The sequence below is a fragment of the Eptatretus burgeri genome, chromosome 4 (assembly GCF_056783735.1).
Source record: "Eptatretus burgeri isolate ZD-2024b chromosome 4, Ebu_testis_v1, whole genome shotgun sequence".
Taxonomy (NCBI): domain Eukaryota; kingdom Metazoa; phylum Chordata; class Myxini; order Myxiniformes; family Myxinidae; genus Eptatretus; species Eptatretus burgeri.
The window spans coordinates 26,325,012-26,352,442 of NC_140964.1; the positions used below are offsets into that span (position 1 = coordinate 26,325,012).

Below are 27,431 nucleotides of genomic sequence, written 5' to 3' on the forward strand. Positions count from 1 at the left end.
TAATTGTGGCCGTTAATGAAGAAGAAGAAGAAGAAGAAAAAGAAGATCGGCGATAAATTTTGTGAAGAGGCGAGATCTCCTACCACTGCAATTACTCACCTGGTTTATAGATGGCCCAAGGGGTTCGGAGCATCTAGTCCTTGGTGAGAGATGGGATGTGAGGCAGTGAGAGATGAAGATCTGTCGGCCCCTGCCCCAGCAGACACTTTCTCCTCTTCACGACGCTTAAGGCAGGCAGCTTTAGGATTGAGGTTTCGCTCTGAGAAAAGGAAAGATTAAAATTACTCATGCCAGTGCATTTCAGAATTAATGAAAATGAAACACAATATGGTATAAACCTCATGAATAAAGTAGTCAGATATGTCCTCCGATGATTAGATGTTGTCTTGGGCTGAAATAACCCGTGGATGTTCGACATACAAACCTCCCTTAATATAATCCCTGTTAACCTGTGCCTGAGTGAGTCGTCCTGGTCTCACCTCGAACCTGTTGCTCCAGACTAAGAATGACAGTGACAGCCTGGTGCAGGATGAGCAGCTTTGTCTGCGGTTTCTCGGTGTTGAGGTGCAGCTGGCACATGCGGCCCAGCTCCTTGAATGCCTCGTTGATGTCGCGCACACGCAGGCGTTCACGCGCATTGTTGGCCATGCGCCGGTCGCGCTCACGTTCCACCTTTTGCTCCGGTGTCAAATCCTCGTCGTCCGGGTTGCTACCGGGGGATAGAGCTCCAACGCTGTCAGAAATGACTCACCTCAACCATCGATGGAAAAAAAGAATGCAACACTGCCAAAAAACTATCATCATTTTACCATGTCATGGATGTACACACGGACTTCAATATCAAATGTCGGTAAGAATTTGTTCAACAGAACCCAGAAAGGTTTCATTCTACGTTAAAGTGGCCTGAGAAGGCCTTAGGTAGGCCTCACCTGCTGCTTCGTGAGCCCAGTTTGTGCTCTTCCTCCATCTTCTTCTCATCTGGGAGCTCAAATTCGCCAGAGCTGCCGTCTTTGTCTCCATCATCAGATTTCAGCTCGGTGCTACTGCCTGGCGTGGCTGCCGATGGTGGGGTGGCATCTACAATTGCTACAGCTTGAACAGTAAAGGATTAAGGTGAAATGGGGTGGGATGGTGGGTGGAGATGAGAGGCCTGAGTAAGAAATTTAAATGAAGAAAAGCAACAATGTTGGGAAGAAATCCTTTAAAATCAAGGGTGGAAGGGGATGGGGGTGGGGGGAGGGGCAGGGGGTGATTAATCACTGCTCAGGTGGTGTTTAATCATGGCAGCCAAGAGAGCACACAATGGGGACCTTGACTGGGGATCCAACCAATGAGGCAATGCAGGCATTTTGGATTATCCTGTCATGATAAATAAAGGTTGTGTAAGCACTGCACATGCTTACTTCAATGTGAAAGTAAATTACAACATATTTCTCCCTCGTATTGCCGAACATAATGGACAAGGAAACCTTGAAATTATATTTCAGGTACTACAACAACAAAGATGAGTGAAATATTTCGTGCCATTTGCTTGCTAAACAACTCGAGATGCACTGTATTGAAAACTGGTGTTCAACATCACAGGTACACAAACAATAGGTTCCTATTTAATTGTTTTGACGCGAGGTTTACAAAGGAACAAAACAAAAACCAGAAAAATCTAAAGCCACGCTTAAAATTATTGAAAGACCGTAGATGCAAGTGTCTAGCGCTTTCATGGCCCAAGCTCAGCGCCACTGCCGTGTCTGCCTCCAATCTCTCAAATTCATTCATTCATTTCATTCATGTACCATGCTCGATGCAGAGCGACGGTGATGCCGAATTCGTTTCTTGGCTTGGGTTACAATCTTGGAAGGATCGCCGCTCAAACACAGGAATTCAGGAATTTATAATTTGATCATGCTGCCGGCGATGGCTGGTCTACTCTTCGCGAATAAAACCGTGGGGATGTTCAACTTCCAACAACTCATGCAAACAGGACACCCGTTTGACGTCCATCCGAAGGACAGCACACACATTGATTAATCACCCTGCTTCTGAAACAGCGGGATGACAGTTTATAGCTGGGTTGGGATTCGAACCTTGGCTTGGCAGCTCAGAAATAAGCATGCATACCTCGAGGCCATCTCGCCAGCCAATCTCTCAAATGAAGCAAATATATAAATACAATATTATTTTCCACAACAGGTAGTTAACCCCTCTTGAAAATCAGTCTCCAGCGTGAACACTACACGATCACAGTTTTAACAGGCAATGGATCTTGATCAACATGTACGCCATAATTGAGGTCACCAGAGAAAAGCCAGCAAGGCAATGGAAGTGCACACGAGATGAAATCACCGGGATGTCGATCGAGGTATGCTAACCGCTCTGGGGAGCAAGGGGAAGCCGACGTTTCGGGTGTTAACCCTCTGTCAGAGCAAAAGAGAATGCCCCGAAACATCGGCTTCCCCTTGCTTCCAATGGTGGCGAGCATATCCCGATCAACGCCTGTTGATTTCCTGTGTCGTTCCACCTCTCTGTAGATGTAGATCGACACCAAGCTTCACGAAAAAGGCCAGTTCTTCATTTTAATGCAAGTGCACAATTTTGCTGAACACTGTACAGGGTGCCAAGCAAGGTGCACATTTGGCAAACGGTCTACCGAGGATTGCGAGTTCGCCCACGGTGCTTTCCTGGCACGTCACAGTCCCCAAAATACACGTTTCCTATGGTTGCTCACCTCGATAGCTGTCGAGGGGAGGGCTGAGTTCATTGGCAGTGGACGAGGTGGGCACGGCTGAGGTGACCAAAGCTCCAGGTGCACCGTGCATGATGGCACTGTCCTCACGATTGGACGCACCACCCTGACAGCAAGCAAAGGGAAGGAAGCAAAGACATCAGCAAAAAGGGAGCCAATAAAGTAAAGCTGTGGTCGATTTAATCATCCCCCAAACTCCTGAGTCATAACGGTGACGATACCTCTTATACGTCACATTTTATACAGGACTCATCTTAAGTGAGGAGGTGACAGATGCAGCTGGCACAAGCCTTAGATAAGCCTCACCTGGCCATAATAACCTACAACTACTCAACAATCGACGTACAACCTTGAAAAAGGACTTCTTCCCAAGACTGTTGCTTTTCTTCATTCAAAATTCTTCGGCAAGTCTTCTGTGAAAGAGTAATACTTTCAATAATCCAACAAACGAGCAGTTATCCTCTCAAAAATACCTTTCAACAAATATGGAGGCCTCGATTTGCCAATTGAACATTACACTCACGCCCACCATAACGACTGCCACACAATTGTGTGACAAAGCAAACACACCACAAGTATCGTGGTACTTGTACAGCTCTGTACCATAAGGTAGTGCGCACATCTACACAACCCGAGGGAAGCAGATGCGTGGCCCTTCAATTAAGAAATGGTTGTGAATACGGCATTCAGAACCAAGAGCCGACTGCATAAAGGCCGTTTCAGGGCCGGGCATCTTCACGTGCTATTAATCAGGAACGGGCCTCCATTCTGGCTTTGGCGAGGATGTTTCAACAAGTGGCCCATTGAGCTGGAGCTTAAAAGGCAGGCAACAGCTCTGGACAAAGTCAAGATGACAGTTTGGAAGGAAAAGTGGAGAATAAAGGAACAAACAAGAAGCAGACAGTCCTGGGGGCACATTGCGGCTTGCAGAGATTGGTTGCATTCCTTAAATGCTTGTTGGTACTCCCGCTCAGCGATTTTGATTCGATGAAGACACAAATGAAGACGACGTGTTATTTGTTGTGTTAAGCCAATGATTACCTTCCTCGATAACACAGTCGTGTTCCATTGTGCTTGCAGACTGCACTTCCATAATGTAAGAGAAATTGTGACGTAATTTTGTACTATCCAATGACAAATGGCAGCTCTTCCAGGACTTACGGAACACCCGTGGTGCTCATTGGCAGCAAAACCTGCATTCCTCAGGTGCTGTTTCCACAGTAAAGAGAGGATACAAAAATAAAGGACGCAGCAAACACTTGGTTAGGAATGTCCAGAAGTCATGACCCTTCCCAAGAATACACACACAACAGCAAAGGGCAATTCTTCAGCTAAACTTGAAACATTTCCCCAAAGTTTTGATCTAACAAAAAACAAACACAGAAAACATGAAAATAAATAAATCAGGAAAAAAGAGCACCATTTTTATTACCGAAAGTGTTAAAAGTTGGAAAATGAAGTTTTACTCGACGTTACCATCGTATTACAGGAGAACAGTGATGGTTTAGCACTTCAAAAGCTAAACAAGGAACACCAAATCAATGGAGCGATGCAATACGTACAAACAAAAACAACTCTCGTCAAGAGGATATTTAAGGAAATTTTTGGGTGGAAAAGTTAATTGCGAGTGTTTCCCACGAAATTGACGGTGTCATTCTATTGGGCTTCATGCCTGGAGTTACACTTAGAGCATTACGACCGAGCCAATGAAGAAAACGAAGACACAAACGAGCAGAATCCACCCCAGAATCATTACGATGACATCAACGAGCCTTGTGTGCCTTTGTGGAAAGCGCAATTACAAAATAAGATCCACAGAACGATTAATGATAAAAACATGGAATGAATGAACAGACATGGACAAACAGAAATGGCTGCAGAGTCGACTAGAATGGCGCTCGATCGAGAGCATACCTCCACCAGGCTGAACAGTTTACATTTTGTGTCCCACTGATAGGCAGGACCTGCATCCGGACCTGGACCAAAATCTCATCGACCTGTTCTTGTCACCTTCCCAACTCATCCACCAATCCCATCAAAATCTGTCCAAAACTTTTTGAAATCTAATGCTATATATCGTTTTTGGTCCTTTTTCTCAATGTTGAAGAATCACTTGAAAAAAAATCCAAGGATCCAGATCTTCACCAAAATCGAATCAATTCGTCCTTGTCAAACACCCAAACTCTCCGTCAAGTTTCGTCTGAAGTCGTCCATAACATTTCGAGATAGGTGAAAACATAACCACTGTCCCCCATTGGTGGCGGATATAAAAATGTGCACACAACAAGAACATTGGACAACCCAAGGTGCAGGTTTCACCAACGTAAACATTTGAAAGCAGCGGTTGAGCAGGAAGCCTCAAAATCAAAACAATGTACCTTATCCTTGAACAGTCCAAGGAGTAAGTCAACTTGAGCTCCTTCACGAGCCGTGGACATTTAGTCATAAAAAAATTATTATTACGACATTACATGCCCAATCGTGACTCTTACCTGTGACGACCATGTGCAGCCAGTCACTTAAATGCTGATGTGTTCTTATCTAGCCAAAGGGAAATTAAATAAAAACAGTGGCCTCAAAGCAACTGGACTGAACTTTCCAAAATAGCTGCGACATGTACAATATTTTTTTTTATACCTCTTCTCCATAAAATTATTGGAGTTACAATTGGCAGCACGCCCCCGCTGTTCGACCGCAGCAAGCGACACTTTATTTTCTCCTCTTTTTAGCTGTTATGGAACTTGTCCACGTCTCCATATCTCCTCTCTGTCTCTATCTCTCTGTCTTTCTCCCTGTCCCTGTCTCTCTCTCTCTTTCTCTCTATTATCCTCCATAAACAGACTAAATCCCACGGCAGGTGGTTAAATACCCAGGTGGTGGTTTATCATGCACCCGATGCCATTTGCTGAAACAACACCCAAAAGGAGACTTCTTCGGGCTGCACATAATCTTAAACAGAGCCTTTTCTTTTCAGGCATAACTTTTCAGAGTTAATTTGCATACAGCTGTGCCCATCACTCAATGGTGAGTGTGCCTCACAAAACACTTGAACTAGCGCAGCTGAACTATCCAAAGCTTGAACAACCACGCACAAAAGAATGTAGAACGAGAGTTCTTGTCAAAATACAAAAGACGGTTTTTGTTGCTGCTGGTGTATTCATATCCCACAAGATATGGTAATGAGTTTGAACTTGGGCAGTTTAACTCATTTATCACTTTACCAAGGGCAATAGATTGCAATATTCACTAAATCAGTTCCAACAGGAAGGTAGAACTTCAATGAGATAAGGTATATGGTTGTATTTTTGTTATAAATGAAATATTTTTTTATTTTTACAAAATGCCCTTTGTGAATTCTGGTCAATTGCCCACCTCCTTTTTCTGATATATTTCGATTTAATAAAGATGCTCACTCTTATCCCATAAGATGGTCCATAAAATGTCACCTCTCAAATCCAAAAACAGTGATGGCCCGTAAGTCTATGAGACACTCTGGTCCCGACATTTGGAATTCTCGACCCGCTGATATTCCTTCCTCTTAAGTTCAAAACTTGAGTTCAATGGACTCCTATAAAAAAAATCTGTGAATTTTGTTTTTTTTTGAATGACAACAGCTGACTCATTAATTACCTGCTTCTTGCCTGTTAATTGCTGTCGTGTGTAGTTTATGACAACTCTGTTTCTCGCAACTATCAGGGATGCCTCTTTGTAGTGGTTGTACCCCCACCCCCCCAAGATAAGTCGGGGGGGGGGAAGGAGAAATCATCCCCACTCTTCTTTGCTGCCCGAATGTGTCAGGGCAGCGCGGCCACGGTCAGAGTGTCTCTGTCTCTGTCTCTGTCTCTGTCTCTCTCTCTGTCTCTCTCTCTCTGTCTCTGTCTCTGTCTCTCTCTCTCTGTCTCTCTCTCTATCTCTATCTCGTCGCCCAAGATTCACAAATGCAGGGCACACCATCTTGGATGTGGGGGATCCTTGGGTCGCTCCTGGGAGATTGGTCGACTATCTCCATGTCGCGGGCCTGTTCGAGAGAACTCTCTGGTGCTTTACAACAGAAACTACTTTCTATTTAAATGTCAAATCGACCGTGACTTCGTACCAAAGAAGAAATTGCCTTCGGTGGATAACGAAGAAAGTTCCATCATCATGTAAACAATTGCATACTTTGACACCGCAGGGAGGTAAATTTTCTATCAGATATTGTGGGCCAAAATGATGACATGAGGACTTTCTCTTCTTGCTTTGCTTTTGTTTCTTTTCTATCTTGCATTATGCAGTTTCTTTTATAAAATTCCCTTTATTTTAAAAGGGCTGGCCAATCCTTCAAGCTATCGCTTATTTTGACAGCTCTTCTGTATGATTACGAATTGGTTGTTGTAAAAATGTTTGTGATCAACTTTGTTGTGAAATAATCAAGTGCACAAATCGATCAACCACGCGATTTCAATGTCATGAATCGAACGAGCAAATCCAATGGCAGTTTTCTCAATTATTTTGGTGATAAAACAAAGTGGCAAAACTCAAACCTACAAACACAACTAATCTTTAAAATCCTTCAATCCAAAGAGACCGTCCCCTTCGCACGACCCACTCTCGATATTACAGTAAACTTGGCATCGCCAAAAGTTATTCATTTTAAAATTAATCCCCAATGGCCTTGGTTTCCCAACAACTCGACACAAAGACGAACAAACAAAAAGCCTGTTCAAACATGAGCTGATCGCTTTTAAACACAAACACGACTGTCTTTTTGAATGATCAGAAGAAAAATAAAATATCCACGTAGCGAGTAATAAAAATGACCCCGTCGATTCGCTCTGGAACGGATGCTGGAGCGACTTGGTAATAATAAGTGAATGAAAATGCAGGTAGGCCGAAGCTAATATGGCTAAGGGGAAAAAAAAAATTGGAAATAAATAATTGCACATGTGCACATAGGCCAAATAAAAAAAAAATAAAAACTTTAACCCTAAAACAGCCCCAGCTGCTATTGGCAAGAGATCAGAGGGAAGAGAAAATAATGTTTATTTTAAAATTTTTGCTTCAACTTCACATCAAACAATGATGAGACAAAGGTCAGGATGAAAAGTCCATTACACCTGAAGTACGTGCATGGTAGGAGAGGAAATTAAAGTATTTATACAATCATCGACTGTCGTGATGCCGTGAACCGAAAGCGTATTTAGTTTGCACGGACTTCACTGCGACCTCGATGTTCTCACTTTACATAATATGTGCCAGTCTCATTAATCTCCCCCCACTTCCACTTCCCCCAACACCATCCCTTCCCCTTTCAATGTTGCTCCTTCACCGAGTTTCTTTTGCAGGTGCCAAAGCTCGACCTTGCATTTGCCAGTAACAAAATGTATACAGTATTTGGTAAACGTCCCTTTATAAATCACCATGAATAAAAGAAGACTGTAAAATGCTGTTTAATAAATAATACCATTCCTTTCGCACCGGAAAGGCGCATCGGGCTTCCAAGGCAGGTTCATTGGCAAGGAGTGCAGTCCTGGATGGGTCGCCTCTCCGACACGTTACCCTGAACGGTTATTACCCCAGTACACTGGTACTCATTTCGCTGACCTCGGAAGGATGACAGGCTGACTCAACCCCACCTGGTATTCACATTCAACGACCGACAGGGGTCTCAAACTCAGGACCCTTAGGCACCAAGTCGGCCACCTTAACCGCTAAGCCAGCACTAAGCAAAACGGTGTAAATACCACTTTTTTAAGGTACAAGTAATACATTGAGGAACTTTTGACAGGACTGCATGATAGTAACACTGAATAGGAGTTTGTATATTGCATTTAAACTAATTTAATCGCTGAGTTTTCAGATCACCCGTAATAGCCGCTCCCTCAAGGAGCAAAATATGGTGTCAGTGAATCACATGCACGATGTCATGTCTACAGGTGAAAACTGCAAGTGGTATGATCAATTTCACTGGCAATTAGCATGACCACAGGACGGAGACAAGACAAGATGTTGTTTTCGACAAAAGGGCTGGTTATATTAAAAAGGTACCAACAAAGCAACAAAAAATATGGATATCCACCCGAATCAAAAGGACTCTCTTTTTTTTCTTTCTTTTTTTCTCCACAATTGACCATTTCCCCAACCTCAATACCAACTCCCTCCAGCAGAGGTCAGTGGTTAAACAACTTGCACTATTCCACACATAGCCTGGTGTTGGCTTAACGGTTAAGGTGGCTGGCTTAAGACCTTAGGGTCCTGAGTTCGAGCCCCTGTCGTGTCGTTGAATTAATACCAGGTGGGGTTGATTCAGCCTGTCATCCTTCTGAGGTCGGCAAAATGAGTAACAGCTCGCTGGGATGATCGAGCCATCCGGGTATCCTGCGTCGGAGTGGCGACACATCCAGGATCGTGCCCAATAACCAAGGAGACTGCTTTTACAGCACCGACGCTCTGTACAGAGTTTGGTCCCAATGGATTGGATTACTGGGGTAACAAACCATTCGAGTATCCTGCTTCGGAGTGGCAACCCACCCAGGTCTGTACTCCTCAGCCAAATGAAACTTCTTTGGCAGCCCAATGCACCTCACGGCATGACAGGGATATTGTAATTATTATTATTACTATTCCACTTGTACAGGTGAAAATTGTGTCGCCACCACACCCTCACACAGGGGCTGTGGGACAGGGGGAGTGGGTGGGGAAGAGGAGAAGATTTATTTCATGCCCATGACTGACTCAGGTACCCCAAGCACATATGGGAGATTTTGTGGAGGTCGGCCAAGCAGTTTTCAATTCAACAAGGTTCAGACATACGTAATACCCACAGAGAATTGCCAGATTTTTGTGTGACTAAATCAATACACACTCCCTTTGGGAGTGAAATATGGTGTCAGTGCCCTCTCCCATGGGCAGGGATTGGTGGTTAAAACACTTGCACCAATCCACAGGCCCCAGTGAAAATCGCAAGTCGTCTTCCAAGACTGGCCCAGCTGTTTTCCATGATATAATGATCAGATATACACACGTGGAGAGAATTCCATCTTTTTTATTGAGTTAAAAACGCCCGTTCCCAGCTCCCCCCAAGAGTGGTTTTGGTGGGGGTTGGGGAGGGGGAAGAGGGGATGGTGGGAGAAATAAATTTTGTGCCATGGCTTGTAACCCCCCTTCTCTCTAGCAGGGGTCAGTAAACCACTTGCAAAAGGTGAAAATTGTAAATTGTCTAACTTTTATTAAGAGCTATTAACAAATTTCGGATATTGTATGGGTGGATTTTAACGATCTATTTTGGCTTTAAAACACTTAAGACGCGATCCTTCAGCGAGGCTGAACAGCTTACATTTTGTATCCCACTGAGAGGCCAGATCTTCATCGAGACCTGAACCAAAATGTAATCAGCTTGTTCTTGTCACCTACCCAACTCATCCACCAAGTTCTATCGATCCGACCACAGCTTTTTGAAATATCGTGCAATGCATCATTTTTGGCCCGAAATGTCAATTGTGAAGAATCACTTTAAAATTTTAAAATTCTCGGATCCAGATCCGGATCTTCACCAAAATCGAATCACTTCGTCCTTGTCACACACCCAACCTGTCCACGAAATTGCGTCCGGATCCATCCATAAATTTTTGAGATATCCTGCTCACAGACAGACAGACAGACAAACAGGGGTGGACTACAACGGCACTCGGTCGAGCGCATACCTCTGCCAGGCTGAACCCTTTACATTTTTGTATCCCACTGATAGGCCAGCTCTGGATCTGGACCTGAACCAAAATGTAATCGGCTTGTTATGATCACCTACCCAAGTTATCCACCAAGTTTGGTCCGAATCCATGCACAACTTCATGAGATATCGTGCTATATTTCCTTTTTGGCTCTATCTTTCAATGGTGAAGAATCACTTTTTAAAATTTCCAGTTTCTGAATTTGGATCTTCACAAAATTCCAATCAATTTGTCCTTGTCACACACCCAACATGTGCTTGAAATTTCGTCCGAATCCATCCACAACCTTTCGAGATATCCTGCTCACAAACAGACAAAGAAATGGACAAACAGACAGGGGTGAAAACTTTACCTCCATCTACCTTTGGTGGCGGAGGTAATAAACACAACTAATATAATAGGCGAAGCAAATAAGATCGATGCAGAGAACGTGCTTAAATCAAAGAATAACCGCATTCATCTTGGGTCACATCCCGTTAAAATAGTTTCGCAAGCACAAATACTTTGCATGAGGCTGCATGTGCATGTGTAGCCTGAGACACTATGAGAGAATGTCTTCTTAATGGTTGAACACAATCAGAACCTGCGCATGATTCAAACATCTCCTCACACCCTTCCCCTCCCATCCCAAAGGAAAAGTAGTGGTGACTGTCAATTTCAGAAAATTATCACTGCAGGGATGAACAGAAGAGGCAATCACATCCAATGTAATTTTGGGACACTTTTATAAAACACTTTCCAATGACTCCGTGCGGGTAAGTTTTGTGTCATAAATGGTTCTGGTGTTCGGTGACGATAAATAAGGAGGAATGGAGAAATGCCCACATTTTGTCAAGATGATCTCTTCAGCCGATAATAAAATAAAGAAATAAACATTCCTTTTTCTGTGGCTGACCTCTCTTAAAAAAAACAAAAAACTCCCAGATCCCTATCAGACCAAAATGTAAATCAGTCAACCTCAAAATGTAGACGCGACTCGAATGTAACACTTTCTAGTTTCAATAAAACACTGAACAGATGCTGTGCGAAACATACCAGCGAAGAATGCCGTGATGCAAGATTAAGGCCAGGAGCACAGTAACTTGTTCCCATGGCTCCCATCGGGCCATTGTGCGAGGTCGTCACGAGCCCTTCAGCTGGACTGACGGCCAACCCCGGGGCAGGCCCTACTGCATGGTTCCGCATCACGTGAATTGCATCGTCCAATCGGTCGAGCCTTTCCTCCATCCTGCTCTGCTGAAGGATGGAATGAGAACGCACGAGGCAGATAAGTTGGTCAGCAGCAAAGCACAGACACCAGACTCATGTTAAAATAAATAAATAAATGAATAAAAATAACTCAACACCAAAATGATTGCTTTATTTTATGACACTATTTGCAATCAAACTGTAAAGCCCATTCCAAAAGAAAATAATCCCCCCCCCCAATCATGCCCCCACAACCCCCCTCGAGATAAACCATTCTAATCAGCCAAAAAAGGAACAAATTTACAAACAAAAAGCAATTCTCATTTCCATATCAAACTCCAAACATGTGTCACCAAGGACTCACGTTAATGAAAAGAAAGTGCCAGACATGCCACAGGCATTTTGGAAAGAAGGGACCAACAAGCAAGCAAAGCACATCTAAACAAATAAATAAATAATAAGAGTGCTAAACCAAACGAACAGAAAACGACGCAAGGACCAAGAGTGCATGCTTTGCAAAGCCAAATGGTGGTTGCAGGTTCGGCGAGTGGTTAGTAATACCTCACAGGCACCCTTTAGGAAAGACATTGCATCTTGCAAGTGTTCATGGAGATGCTGCTCAATCCGATTTTTCTGAGCAAAACCAGGGTACACGACAGCAAGTGGAGGATGAGAAGGAAGTGGAGGAGGGGGAGGAGGAGGTTGAGGAGGGTTGGGCAAGGAAAGGGAAAGAGCAAGCGGCAAGTCAATGGCATAAGCGCATTTCAACATCACCAAAAACGCCAAACGCATCAATTCCGAGTGAAGGTGTTCACGAATATTAGTAGCGACCGCAGTGTTTTGTACGTGCAACAAAGCAAAAAAAGCAGGCAAAATGAACGAATGAATGAAAGGTGAAATAGATCAATAGAAATTAAGTCGTCAGACACGTGTGTGCGGAATGGATACTTGCATGGGGTATTAAAAAAAAAAAAAACCCCAAAGTAAAAGGACATTTTGGTCTGAATGAGCCCAAAAGGGGAACGATGATGCACACCAATAGGAAGTTTATTTTACGTTTGAAAAGGACGGTGTTCTACAAATCGGTTGCTTGGATAATTAAAGCAAAATCATGAAAGCTTCATTCAACGTTCTATCGTGTACGACTGTACGTATTTTGTGAACCATGCATCTCAGTGTATTGTGGAGCACGGGACTGTGCAACGAGATGATCTGGACAATGAAGAGAAAGCGGTGAAGGGGGAGGTTGGGGTTGGGGGGTACGTAGTAGGAATGCATAAGGGAAGCAAGCTGCGCACGTTGTACGCACCAGAGTGTGGAGCGAGTTCTCGTAGCCCGGGGATGGAGGGTCTTGACTTGAGGATCTCTGCCATTGTGCGGCTGCCACTGTTGAAACGAGAGCACAATTTACGCAACATAAAGACGAACGTCCTCAAAAAACTGATCATCGTGGTGGAAAACACAAACTAAAAGGATGTTCTACTGCCAGGTATCTCAGACCTTGTAAGGAAACACATTAAAACTTTGACAGCCATGTTATTGCAGTAAACAAAAGGACTGCATGGCAGATATAACGGATGACATTGACCCCTCTTATTTATTTTCTTGGCATCATAAATGATTGGACGTCTCACCTTATTGTGCATTGACAACTCAATACCTTCGATACACTGATTATTTAAAAAAAATTAATTAAATGGTCAGTCACGGACCCACTCGTGAGACATTTCCTCCCCCCCCACCCCCCCCGGAGGTGTGTGTGAGGTTTCAGCTTTCAATGCTATAGAATCCCTGACATGATAAATATTGAGCTATTTGGGGGTATCACATCATTCATGATGTCATTTACTATCAAATTGCTCGTTTCAAAAACTTCACGACGAAGGCCAGTGAAAAATTACATCTACGCACAACCAGTTTACTGAGAAAGAGAAGAAGAACACAAAACAATTTGGGACATCAGTTTTGTGATGACGTCATTCACAATGCAGCCTGTGAAGAATAACTACTCATTTCGCTCGTCAATGATGGAGTCAACGAGCTGTTAAGACCATAACAATGTCCTTCAATCAGTCAGTTAGGCAGTCAATCAGGCATTCAGATAATCAGGCATTCAATCAGGCATTCAGCTAGTTGGGCATTCAATCAGGCATTCAATCAGGCATTCAGCTCGTCAGGCATTCAATCAAGCAGTCAGGCATTCAGCTCGTCAGGCATTTAATCAGGCATTCAGCTAGTCGGGCATTCAATCAGGCATTCAGCTAGTCGGCCATTCAATCAAGCAGTCAGGCATTCAGCTAGTCGGGCATTCAATCAGGTATTCAGCTAGTCGGGCATTCAATCAAGCAGTCAGGCATTCAGCTAGTCGGGCATTCAATCAGGCATTCAATCAAGCAGTCAGGCATTCAGCTAGTCGGGCATTCAATCAGGCATTCAATCAAGCAGTCAGGCATTCAGCTAGTCGGGCATTCAATCAAGCAGTCAGGCATTCAGCTAGTCGGGCATTCAATCAAGCAGTCAGGCATTCAGCTAGTCGGGCATTCAATCAGGCATTCAGCTAGTCGGGCATTCAATCAGGCATTCAGCTAGTCAGCCAATCAGGCAGTCAGGCATTCAGCTAGTCGGGCAGCCAATCAGGCAGTCAGGCATTCCGCTAGTTGGGCATTCAATCAGGCAGTCAGGCATTCCGCTAGTTGGGCATTCAATCTGGCAGTCAGGCATTCAATCGGGTGTTCAGTGAGTCGGGCATTCAATCAGGCATTCACCGAGTCGGGCAGTCAATTGGGCGTTCAGTCAGTCAGGCCTTCAATCAAGCAGTCAGACATTCTGTCAGTCAGTCAGACATCCAGTCAGTCAGACATTGTCGGTCAGACACAGTCAGTCAGGCATTCTTTCAATCAGGCAGTGGGTCTGTTAACATTTTTTTCATTTGTTTCCCTCCTCCGAGGCAGATCAACAGATCATTTTGAAACTCAGCAATCAGCATTATGATTCATGGCGTCGACGCACAATAACTAATGGAGCCGTTTCTTTTTAATTTCCATCCAGGTGGTGAGATAATTAATTTTTAAAATGTAATTACATGGAGATCACGTGCAATGATAACGAGCTAACAAGCAGTTTGAGATGCACTCAAGCGACTCGTTTTCTCCAGATTTAAATTAAATTCTTGATAGCAGATGAGTTATATCAAAAGATGGGCATTGATGGGTCGGTACATGATTCATTGGATGCACTTTATGAGAACTTGAAACACTCCAAGGGATGGACGTGGAAACCGTTTTCAGGTCCTGATTTGAACTCGCCAAGAACCGAGCACATCAGCTCGGAACACAACTCACTCACTCCATGGATGTGATACACACTACGATGATCATCATCCGCACGTCCCCCCCTCCCCCTCAATTTCTCTGCACCAAACGCCGTGAGAATCGTTTAGGCCACCGATAGTCAATTACTAGGTTATCGTGGCAAACTCCCGTGTTATGCGACAAATTATTTTGCAATAAAGTGTTGTCATTTCAAAACTACTCCTACTACGACTGCTCCCATATTTTTTTCTGAAACTGCAAAATGACTTGATGATGATGAGATGTGATGATTCAAAACATCACCGGACAAAAACTAATGGAACCGTTTTCATCAATTCAGGAGCCGCTCATCCTCCATAGTTTTCACTGTGTGAATACAACGTGTTATCGCAGGCCTTTCAGGCCCATGTCCCCCTAATTTTCCAACAAATCAAACTGAAAATCAACTGTAACACCTAATACATCCTGAGCACGACCGCCCTCCATCGGGAGATGAGCGTCTGTCCCACTTGGGACTATTCAGTTTACAGTTACACAGTGTCGAGGCTTGTGGAGGAGCGAGAAAACAATACGGTCCAGGACGTGACGTAACAAGGAGAACCGTACAAAAAAAAGAGAGGGGGAAGTGGGGGAGGGGTGTGACACACCAACGACAGGGTTGAGGGACAAAAAAAAAACCGAGGGAGACTTGGAGCGATGACTGATGTGGGGAAGAATGAAGATTAGGGGAGGACACGTGGGATGGACACGATGGATACAACGACAAACTCTCAATCACAAGTGGAAGGAACGAGAACTATTCAACATCACGACGTCCGGTGTGCTTCCGCCCACATTATTACAACATTATACAAACTTGTACCAAGTTTGACTTGGATCCCTTCGGCTATTCTTAAGTTATCGCGGAAACAAAAACCTATCACGGACGGACGGACAGACAACCCGGAAACATTATGCCTCCGGCGACTTCGTCAGTGGAGGCATAAAAGAAAGAACCCGGGAAAGAGGTGGGCTTGGGGAGAATTAACAGGGATAGAAAAGGTCATGGTTTTGGATGTGGGATGACCTCAGACGGTGATGAACAGCTGTCTTGAAGACCTGGAGGGATGAATGAGTTTGAAAAGACTGAGGAAATTGGTTCCACATGTGAGGATAAAAGAGGAACAAATGAGCGGAGGTGAGCAATGATTCTGGATTTTGGGAGTTTCACCAGAAAACGGTTGCTGGCAGACTGCATGTACATACCCTGCAGAAACCTGGTGGTGGTTTAACACAGCACGGACAGGGCAGAGGGTACAAATCGAGAAAGGAGATGTGAGAAGACAGAGATCACCGAACTGCCTGCAACGTGAATGTGAAAGGCTCAGAGACGCAGCTTCACCGTGGGAGATTCCGATGATCTTGAAGGCCGCAACTTCCACGGCGTCAAGCTGATCAAGATGTGAGGCAGGAGTGCCAGCCCAGAGGAGAGAGGAGTGCTCCCTCAAGCTGGGGATGAAACCCTTGTGGGTGGATAAAAGTTCAGATGTGCTAAGGAAAGACTTTTCATGATGGAGGATGGATGCCCAGTCGGCGACTAGCTTTGGAGGTCAACTTAGATATGTGGTTTGTCCAAGAAAAATAATGGCTGATAGTGAGGCCCAAAAGTGTGAGTGAGTGAACTTCTTCAAGATTATTGTTAAGGAAGTAGACTTGAGGGTCTGCCTGATGGTCTTTTTCTGAGAGTCAGAGTGAGAATGTGAGATTTGCTTGAATTTAATGACGTATTCCAAGTGTAGGTCCAGCTCGTGATTCTATCAAGGTCTGCAGAGGGGGAAGAGCACTTTTGTGCGACTGGGTAGGGTGGGTACATTCTGTATTTGATGCCAAATCTTGTGGATGCAAGATTTGGAAGCCAACACAGAATTGAGGCATTCAACCTTGTCATGAACGGAGACGGCTGTGGTGCCATTTGAAGAGAGGAAAGGGATGACGAGGGGAGCGTACTCCAGAGACAGACTTGACAAGGCACCACCAGGTTTTTGAGGAAGGAGATGAGTTTGAAAGTTTGGTCTTGAGGTTAGTTAGATGTTCAGTTCCTTTGGCTGCTGCATCAACCTTATTAAAACTGTGTCTCGTCTGTATACCCTCTGTCACATGAGCCTAAATCCTGTACATGACAATAAAAAGGTCTCGGGATGTGTGAAAAATTGGTGAACGCTTAACATTCAACCACATGATGCTCAGGCTACAAGATAATCTTCATAAACATCACCGTCATCATCAACTACCGTCTATCACCTTACTCTTCCACGAGCCTTGATGCTGTAGAACAAAAACATTTTGTAGTTGGCATGTTGTCAGACAGAGTCAACAACTACCCTTAAGAGAAGTCTATCTCATTCCATGATGGAGAAGTCATTTTGAAGAATGATGATGCATGCAAATTCCAACTTCGAATTAAGTAGGGGGGGGAAGAACCAAAAACAGTGTGCATGCTTCATTTGAGCCTATCACCGATTACTGAGAACAACCCCACTGCAGCGATGCCTGACCCAAATCCCACTATTTTGAAACAACCACCAAACATTCCCGTGTAATTGGAGCTTTTAAGCAAAACATGAACAACAAGGCGCAGAGGTCAGTGAAAAAAAAAGAAGCCAGCAAGAAGAAAATAACCTCCCCCCTTCTCAAAGTTCAAAGGCCCCACATTTGACCTTTACATCGTGAGCCTTGTAATTGCGCGGGCCTCCCATTTAACGCTCAAACATGGTTACAATTTGCAGAGCTTTCAGAAAGGCTGAAAGTGCAAATGTGTTTACCTCCGAGTGATGGAAAAAGAATCCTTATTGCACCGGAAGCAAGCGGACCAGAATTATGAATACATTTTCAGCAACGCAACAATATTTCCATTAAAAAGAGATCTTTCGCCACCATTCACTTTGATGGCACCTTCTCGACCCACATTGCAGTCTCTTGGAGGCTACCGAGTTTGTGATCACGTGCAGCACATGGAGGGTGGTTTAGATGGGAGGGTCCGGGGGGGTGATATTGTAGGGGCCGTGCGTGGGTGGTGGGGGGGGGGCTTCGGGTACAAGAACGACTCGTGCAAAAAGGGAAACCGCTTCCCTCGAATTAAGAGCAGACAAGCGTTTTACTATCTCTAGCTGTGCTCTCGAGTTTTCAAAATTTAATCAAAAGCTATTACTATTCCTTGCTCTGACTCATGTTCTGACTGAACAGCTTAATATTTCAGCACCAGGCATGAAATACTCAACCGCTTGCCCATGTGGAGCAACAAATCAAAGTGTGGAAATACAAAATTCCTCATTCTGTATCAGAGCATGAAACATTAATCCGATGCATCGGTCGGACTGCTTTTACTCAACATGGAATACAATTCCTAAACACGAACTCTTTCACTGTAGAAACAACAAAAATGGTGGTTCGGAAGAAACGGTGAAGGGATTCGCACAGAGGAGATCAATTTGTAATACCCACATTCCTTCAAAACACAATGGGGGTGCAAAAGTCAGAAACTTTTCAGGAATTTCTGTCAACAGATATTGGACTTGGAAAGGAGAGGGTCACCCGATGAACCACATTTCACCACGGGGGTGGGGGGAGGGAGGGAGGGAGAGTGTCAATTTTACATGATCGACGACTGGGAGCAGGGAACCGAATACAGTTCAAAAGAACGGGGAGACGAAGTGAGCATCAAAGCACATTTTTCACCAGATGCCAGCACAATCGAGTAGTGGATATCTATCGACTACAGCAAATGTGTAAAAGGACTTCCTTTAAAGGTCAGGTAAGACGAAAGGATGAATAGAGGGGAAACTAACAATAAAATCCGTAACTCCAAACTCCCTTGGAATTTCAAACAAACTCGACATCGTTGGAGACGGGGGAAAAGGCCGGACGAGAAAAGTGTACACCTGGGAACAGTCGATGGGGTAGAACGGAGCAAAAAACAAAAGAATCAGCATCGGCCGAGGCCTGAAACTGCACAGGTTGTGAGTGAGGTTGTAATCATGCTTTTCAATGTGAGAGGGTTTGTATGCCCTGTAAGAGACCAGAGATAAGAAATGTAAAGCAACACCCGAGGACCCACTCAGGCAGGGGGGGGGGAACCTGATATTAGGTTGTAAGAAATGAGACGAGTGGTTCGGACATTGAAGATGAACAAATTGCCTGGTGTGGATAATATTCCTGCAGAGCCGATTTGAAAAGGCAGGCAAAACGGGAATTTGATCGATGGATCAACCTTGTAACCTCATCTGGCACACACGGATGTGACCACGAGACCGGAAGAAATCAATATTCACACCTCTACTGAAGAAAGGCGATATTCAATAATGTAATAAATAAATAAATAAATAAATCACAGAACCAGTGCGCACAATCCGCAAGCTCGGAAAACTTTTCCTTGTTGTGATAAATAATCGATTTAAGCCAAACTTGGAAGGAGAATTATCAAAAAGAGAAAGCAAGATCTGCCAAGGGAAAAGGGACGTGAGATCAAATTCCAAATGTGTTGAGTGAAAGACCTGATGGAGGACGATAAGAAGTTTGACAATTTTTACTCGAGGTTTATGGATTACACTGAAGCGTTCGCTTGTGTTGGTCGCGAGTCACGGAACTTATCAAGGTCAATTGGAGTTCCAGCACATTTGATCTTGAAAATCGATAAGTTGTAAGAAGATCAGTGGCTGTTGACGGTGATGAATGAAAAGGGCGATGGTGAATAGATCAAGATTGGTTGAGGAACCCCGGCAGGATTGCGTCCTATCGGCGAATCCGTTGAATGGGTACGTGGAATACATGACGAGAAAGTCATTGGGTGTTAAAACTAAGGGCATGACAATTAATCCTTTTAAGTTTATTACTATTTGGGATGCAGACAACACAACAATATTCATGAATAATGCAACCAAGATGCAAGCTTTACGAAAGAAAGTTAAACGTGAAGGTGAAATGATGCTGGGCTTCGTATCAATGTCAAGAAGACAAAGCTGATTGTTGGGAAAAAAAAAATCAGAAGATAGAGATACTGACATATGCCTCGATAGATAATCGATTGAGATGGATAGTTTGCAGGTTGAGTAACCATTGTGCACTCGTAACAAATAATGATAGCTGTAGTGATGAAATAAAGAGACAATTAGCCATGGCACAAACATCAATGATGGTGCTTAAGACGATTTGGGCTGACAGGAGCATTAATAAGAAAACAAAGACTAACTTGGTACGAGTGTGCGTGCTTTCAATAGCAACTTATGCTAGTTAGACGTGGTTGTGAAGTAAAGCCGATAGGGAAACATTTAAATGCGTTTGAGATGTGGTGCTGGCAGAGAATGTTAAGAATACCATGGAGTGTGAGAATGATGAACAAAGGTGTGATAGAGAAGGATGGAGTACAAAAAATGTTACTCAACATTGACCATGAATCTATGTTCTGCTATTTTGGATCTGTTACAAGGAAGTAAGGTGACAATTTGGAAATGAGAGCAAAGTCGATGTCATGCCATCGCAAATCCTCATGCCTTTTGTATACATAGTTGACGCTCGTGGAAGAGCTATAATTAGTACCGTGAATGGATCAGGACATAACAGGACAAAAGGAACAGTTGAGAGAGGGGAAAACACCAACAGCAGAGTTGAAGACCAATATGGTGGCAGACTTGGACAAGATGGACACAGAAGGAAACTCTCAGGAGGGAAAACTGGAAATTTGGAAGGAGGAGGAATTGGGTTGGGTTAAGGAGGGTGGAAAAGTTCAATGGTTTTGGAATGGGGATTATCCGAGATGGTGGTGAAGACCTGTCTTGAGATTGAAGAGAACGTGGAAGTTGGTTCCACAGGCAGGGGGAAAGAGGACCGAATGAGTGGAGGTGAGTAGTGATCTTGGATTTAGGCAGTTTAACCAGAAGGAGGTTGATGGTGGAGCGTGTGTCCCCTGCAGAAATCTGGGGAGTGGAGGAGCTGGGGAGTGGGTGGGGGGGTCAAGCTGAACAAGGTGCGAGGCAGGGGAGCCAGCACAGAGAGGAAAGCAGCACTCCATCAAGCTGCGGAGGAAGGCCTTGTTGGTGGACACGAGTTTATGTGTGACAAGAAACGATGGAGGATGCCCAGTCGGCGGCTGGCTTTGGAAGCCAACTTACAGTCGTGGCCAAAAATATTGGCACCCTTGCACTTTTTTTCCAAATAATGCACCATTTATTCCAGAAAATTGTTGAAATAAAAAAAAACCTTTTGGTATCCATGTATGTATTTCTTTGGTTTGCAGTGAAGCAAAACAAAAAAGGCTGAAAAAAAACTACTAAATTTTAGCTTATTCCACACAGAAATCCTAAAATGGCCTGGACAATATTATTGGCACCTTTTAGAAGTTTTGAGAAATAATTCGATTTCAAGCAGGTGATTCTCCTTTACTTTGGAATAGAACTCACCTGTGGTGAGGTGCAGGTGCTTGCAATAGGAAAATCAATCATTCAACCAGTTTGAATCAAGAAAAGGAGTCATTCTGTTGTTCTGTGTCACTGTGTGTCCCACAATGAGCATGGAGAAAAGAAAGAAAACCAGAGAATTGTCTGAGGTCAGACACAAGATTGTAGCCAAGCACAGACAATCTCAAGGCCACAAGTCCATCTCCAGTGATGTTGATGTTCCTGTGTCCACTGTACACAATGTTATCAGGAAGTTTAAGGCCCATGACACTGGAGCCAATCTCTCAGGAATTGGCTGCAAGAGAAAACTTGATCGAATATTGCAGCGAAGGATTGTTTGAATGGTAGAGAAAGCGCCTCAATCAACTGCCAAACAGATTCAAGCTGACCTTCAGCAACAAGGTTCGACAGTTTTAACTCACACCATCCGTCGCCAACTCAATGAAAGGAGGTTCTACGGTAGGAGACCCAGGAGGACCCCGCTGCTGAGTGCTGCGAGAGAGAGATAGAGAGATAGAGAGATAGAGAGATAGAGAGATAGAGAGATAGAGAGATAGAGAGAGAGAGAGAGAGAGAGAGAGAGAGAGAGAGAGAGAGAGAGAGAGAGAGAGAGAGAGAGAGAGAGAGAGAGAGAGAGAGAGAGAGTGAGAGAGAGATAGAGATAGAGATAGAGATAGAGATAGAGATAGAGATATAGAGATATAGAGATATAGAGATATAGAGATATAGAGATATAGAGATATAGAGATAGAGATAGAGATAGAGATAGGGAGAGGCAGACATCAGAAAGCCTGACTGGAGTTTGCCAAAACACACCTGAACAAGCCCACATCCTTCTGGGAGAATGTCCTGTGGACAGATGAGACCAAATTAGAGCTTTGTGGTAAAGCACATCATCTCTATGGTTACAGAAAACAAAACGAAGCCTTCAAAGGAAAGAACACCTTCCCTACAGTGAGACATGGAGGAGGTTCTGTGATGTTTTGGGGTTGCTGAGCTGCCTCTGGCGCTGAGTGCTTTGAATGTGTGTATGACTTCATGAAATCAGGAGATTACCAAGGAATTTTGGAGTTCAATGTTCAACCCAGTGTCAGAAAGCTGGGTCTCCATTGAAGGTCATGGGTCTTGCAGCAGGACAATGACCCCAAACACACTTCAAAAAGCACCCAGGAATGGTTCAAGGCAAAACACTGGACTGTTCTGAAGTGGCCAGCAATGAGTCCAGGTCTAAATCCCATTGAACACCTGTGGGGAGATCTGAAAACAGCAGTTGGGAGAAGGCTCCCTTCAAATCTGTGAGAACTGGAGCAGTTTGCACAAGAAGAGTGGGTCAAACTGCCAGTAGAGAGGTGAAGGAAGCTCGTTCATGGCGATAGGAAACGCTTGACTGCAGATATTTTGTCCAAAGGCTGTGATACCAAATATTAAGTCGAGGGTGTCAATAATTTTGTCAATGCCATTTCTTTTTATTTTCTGATTTAAAAGGATTTATTAAGTTCCGAATCAATAACAAGGGTTCTGTAATATTAACAGTGAAATAAACAATTGTGGAGACCAGATACTTTTTCTCAATTTCGATTTATTTTTAGAGAAAATTGTGAGTCATTTGAAAAAAGTGTGGCGATGCCAATATTTTTGGCCACGAATGTTGATACAAGGTTTACCAATAAAGATCATGGCTGAGAGTGAGACCTAGGAGTTTGAACGACTGAACTTCCTCAAGAGGATTATTAAGAAATTAGATTGTGGGTGTGGTTCCCAGACAGTCCTTTTGGAGAGAGGCAGAGTCCACACCATAAAACCATAAAAATAATTTAAAGGTTTTTTATTTTTCACCAAAATCTGAGGTTTTCACCTGGGAACATGAAGGTCAGTTGACCCTGGAATGACCTTAATTTTTTTTAAGGACCAAACCATGAGACATCAGTGTACTTTTTTGCGTAAACCAGAAGGCCAATTGGAGACAATGAACAAATCGACAAAGCATTTAGAATATGAATCTGGAATTCATGCATCCGGATCAGCTCTGGTTCAGACAGGAATGCTAAAAAGGCAAAACAAAATCATCAGAAACCTCCAAAAACAAGACAGCTGCCTCCAGAGAAATTTCTGGAAAATTCAGTCAAGTCACATCAATAATTTAATGCTCTACATTTTCATACAACGTTAGGAAATGAAATTTTCTATAATGATCAAATCTAGTGCTGTTGCTTTTGAAAGTTACGTTTCCCTTCGCGACGCACTTTTAAAAAGTTGTACTTTCGGTCGGTCTGGGAAAACTTCAGCTCGTACTTCCGTCGACTTTTCATGCAACCAAATGCAAAAACTTCTAAGTGTCAAAGCAGGGAATGGCTCTTGGGACGCATTTCTAACCGACATGGCAGCTGAAATGAAAGACGTTGTTTATAGCGGCAGCGGAAAGAACGGCATGCCCAAAATGCAGTTCCAGCTCATGGATCAAATGCAAATACGATCGTCTAAAGCAGTGAACAACTGCAACATGATTCACCAACTCTGAGAATGTATACGTTTCACACGAACCATCCCGGGGATGTATGTATTCCAGCCAGCAGAATCGGATTGAACATCAAAAGGCCGGAAATTTGCTCGGAAGATTAAAACTAGACACTGCACCCACACATTGGTGCAAAATGAACTTCAAAGTGTACGTGTTAGCTTCGCAGCAACTCAACTGTTTGGAATGACAATGAACAGTCTTTAAGCGCGAGGTGGTGATGAGTGAGGAATGTTAACTCACCGGTGGTAAGAGGTGGTGGGGAATCCACGGGTGTGGATGCATTTGAGGAGAAGCTGTTGTTGGTGTGATCAGGAGAGTATATCTGTGGGTTGGAGGAAGGGTGAAATGGAAAAAAAAAAACACAGATGATAATAGCTGGTTGTCCGACTTCACAAGGATTGTCTATTACCTCTTTATCATCAATAACAAAGGAGGTTTATATTTTTTACAGTAATCTATAGTTCAAAGTGTAACTTCATTTGATTGGGTGGTTGGGGGGAGGGGGGTGGGGGATGAAGGATTTGGAAACCATTTGTATTGTTTGAGTCCAGCATGGAAATGGCATCGCTAAATGTAACAGTGGGACATGTGGCGTGGCGCTACGCAAAGAAACATGGCTCAACCCCGAATCTACACACAAAGGGTCAGGAGGGCACAATAATCACCATGCAAGGAGCCTTAATTGTCTGTAAACTTTACCCCATTTGCAAGTGATGTCCCTCCCCGAAAAACAGCACATGCCCTCCCCACAATGGTACAGCCGTTCAAACAGCGACACGCCACTCTCCATTGTGCACAGGGTCGGCAAGCAGAGCCGAACGTGAGAATGAAGCAAAATTAAACGACTTCATATTCATGATGATGGTAGCAATTGAGAAATGAAGGAAGGACAGTTAGAACTACAACCATGTCAAGTACACTTGGCATGATCAAATGGGACAAAGTTTCCGTAACAAATGCACACAGCTAAACACCTCAAACAAGGAGGATGCCAGTGTAGGCCCATAGAGAATAAATACAAACGCTTCATCAACGTTTAACTAGCCGAGTTCATTTCGGATTGCGTCTTTGCTTCAAAAACAAAACGAGCTTCGACTTGGTGAACCAACGAGGATAGAAAGAAGAAGGAGAAGGAGAAGGAGAGGCAAACGTGCGTCTTTGCATCGACCCGGTATTATCAGAGAAGAATGGTAAAATCATAATCAGTAAACAAATCCAGGAAGCATACAATCCCCCTGTACACCATGCGTCATGCCATCACTAAATTGAAAGATAAAATACCACTTGGGGACAGATCACATATAGTACATCACATGGCATGTGAGTCTGGCACAGCTTATGTTGGGGAAACAGGAGGAAATTTAAAACTAAGGATAAATGAACATACCAGAGCTACGAGGCTGAGAAAGGCCTCACAATCAGCCATAGCACGTCATTGCATAACGTTTTGGTCACAGTTATGATGGAAGCAACACACAAATTCTGGATGTCACACCAAACAAAAACCGCCGACCAATTCTGGAATCTTGGCATGCTGAAGCACAGGATGACAGATTAACAGAAGAAACATTAAAACTTCCCACTCAGTTCTACCCCTTGATCCAGAAGGCAGAAAGTGGTTGGTGCAAACTCCAAAAACGAGGACAGTGTGGACCACAAACAACCCACAACATGCCGAGAACAATGAGCCCAGAGGACACACCAATCACCCTCCCACAGATACGCTCCATCACACAATCTTCACCGAGGCAGACTCGCTCCACCCACATTCCAACCCCGCCCACAACAGGACCACGTGACCACCACCACCACCAAGGAGGACTAACCCGGGCCCAATAACTCGCCAAGTTTTAATGCACAAACTTATTTCACCAAATCACACAGGAAACAGATGCAGAGGGAGCAGACAATCAGTCAAGGATGATTAGCGTAAACAACAGGGAGAAAAGTAATAATTTTGTTTTCCACTCTGAACATCACTGTGTTGGACCGGAAGAGGATTAACACAAGGCACAATAAAGTAGGACCACACAGTCGGTTGTTCACGGGGCTTTCAAGAAGTTTGTGTGTCACAAACGAAATCTCACCTTGAGACTTGATCAGCTCACGATCGTTTGTGCTAAAATAGGCGCGAGTTTGGTCGAGTTTTATCATTTTGAGTGGCTGTGCATTTTAATAATTACAATGGATCATCCAATAGCAAAAACCTATAATATATATATATATATATATATATATATATATATATATATATATATATATATATATATATATATATATATATATATAATGCGAACGCTAATGCCTACATGTAGGTCTTATGTGAAGCCAAATATTTATTCGGAGCAGTTATATTCACAATTGTCATGCCCTCCCTATAAGTTTTCCCTTTGGTAGAAAATGACCAATGGGACTGTTAAAATGATCATCAAATATCGAAAGGTTGGAGCTCATCGGCATCATGGGCCTTTGCAACAGTATAGGCCTCACGCCCCAGGCCTCTATGGTAAGTGCAATTATGGAAACGATCTGAGGCGTATTTCGAACCACGATCGATGTTTTATATCTGCACAAAGGCAGTAAAGATGTTTTTGCTTCAAACGCGGATTACGTTTTATTTTTTTGGGAGTGATAGAGGCAGCCGTCTGTTTCCAATTATTTTCTCTTTAAAAACTCGACCAGAGACCAGACCAGAAAACCCGTCATTGTAAGGGACTCTGTCCGAGTAATTTGGGGGATCTCACGACACTGTGAGAAGCCTCCGTCATTATTTGCTTTTAACGATGTGCATAAAAAGCAAGTCGCTGCAGCAGTTGCCACCGTGCTTCGGTGGAACTTCTCAGCCAGCTATGCGATGTGCGAGTACTCCTTCGCACCTGACATGCAAATGGTGGTTCGAACCCAAGCGATCAATGCACCTGACACGCGGTGCTATCCGTGCGGACACCAATCAATCGTCCCCGATTAAGCCTTTTTGCATAGTTGCCAACATTGAGAGAAGAAAATTTGGGAGGATGGAAAGGACCCATGGATGGAAAGGACCCAACGGAGGGGAGTGGGGGTCTGGGAGGTGTAGGAGAGGGTCTGGGAAATGTGGGGAATGGCTGGGGGTGTAGAGGCAGGTGGGGTGTAGGGGCTGGGGAGGGTGGGGGTGGGGGTCTTGGAGCGGCATGACAGTCTGGGAGGGGGAGGGGCAGGGTCTGAGAAGGGGTATTCCCCTTCTCCAGGTAGGGAAATTTTGTCATCCAATTTGAACCGAGGATTGGTACTTTAATTGTGGAAAATGAATCAAGGAACCAATTTGAACCAAGGACGTGCTGTGATATCGTTGCTGTTAAGAAATGTTTTTTTTGTTTTGTTTTAATTTTTGAGCTCTTTCAGCCAGCGCAACAATAAAAAGCTTCTGTTTTTTTTCTTTTTCTATCGTGTTTTGTTTTATTTTAACCACAGGCTTCCAGCAAGTCACTTTTATAAATGCACAACCTGGTGCAGACTTTACAGGATCAAGATAAAAGGGAATTTTAATTGGCATCGAACCAG

At 43.8% G+C, this 27,431-nt stretch overlaps 1 protein-coding gene across 1 annotated transcript in view; it reads right to left on the reverse strand.

Annotated features, from left to right (window-relative positions):
- Positions 1 to 27,431, reverse strand: part of LOC147027672 (transcription factor 12-like) — a 415,122-nt gene that overhangs the window by 6,950 nt on the left and 380,741 nt on the right. Inside the window, exons 15-22 of the mRNA XM_085877215.1 lie at positions 24,132 to 24,213; positions 12,944 to 13,020; positions 12,196 to 12,267; positions 11,482 to 11,682; positions 2,723 to 2,846; positions 930 to 1,092; positions 480 to 733; positions 100 to 259 (exon numbers count right to left, since the gene is read on the reverse strand). Of these exons, the coding sequence (XP_085733341.1) occupies positions 105 to 259; positions 480 to 733; positions 930 to 1,092; positions 2,723 to 2,846; positions 11,482 to 11,682; positions 12,196 to 12,267; positions 12,944 to 13,020; positions 24,132 to 24,213 (1,128 nt within the window). The 3' untranslated portion in view covers positions 100 to 104. The remainder of the gene's footprint in view (positions 1 to 99; positions 260 to 479; positions 734 to 929; positions 1,093 to 2,722; positions 2,847 to 11,481; positions 11,683 to 12,195; positions 12,268 to 12,943; positions 13,021 to 24,131; positions 24,214 to 27,431) is intronic.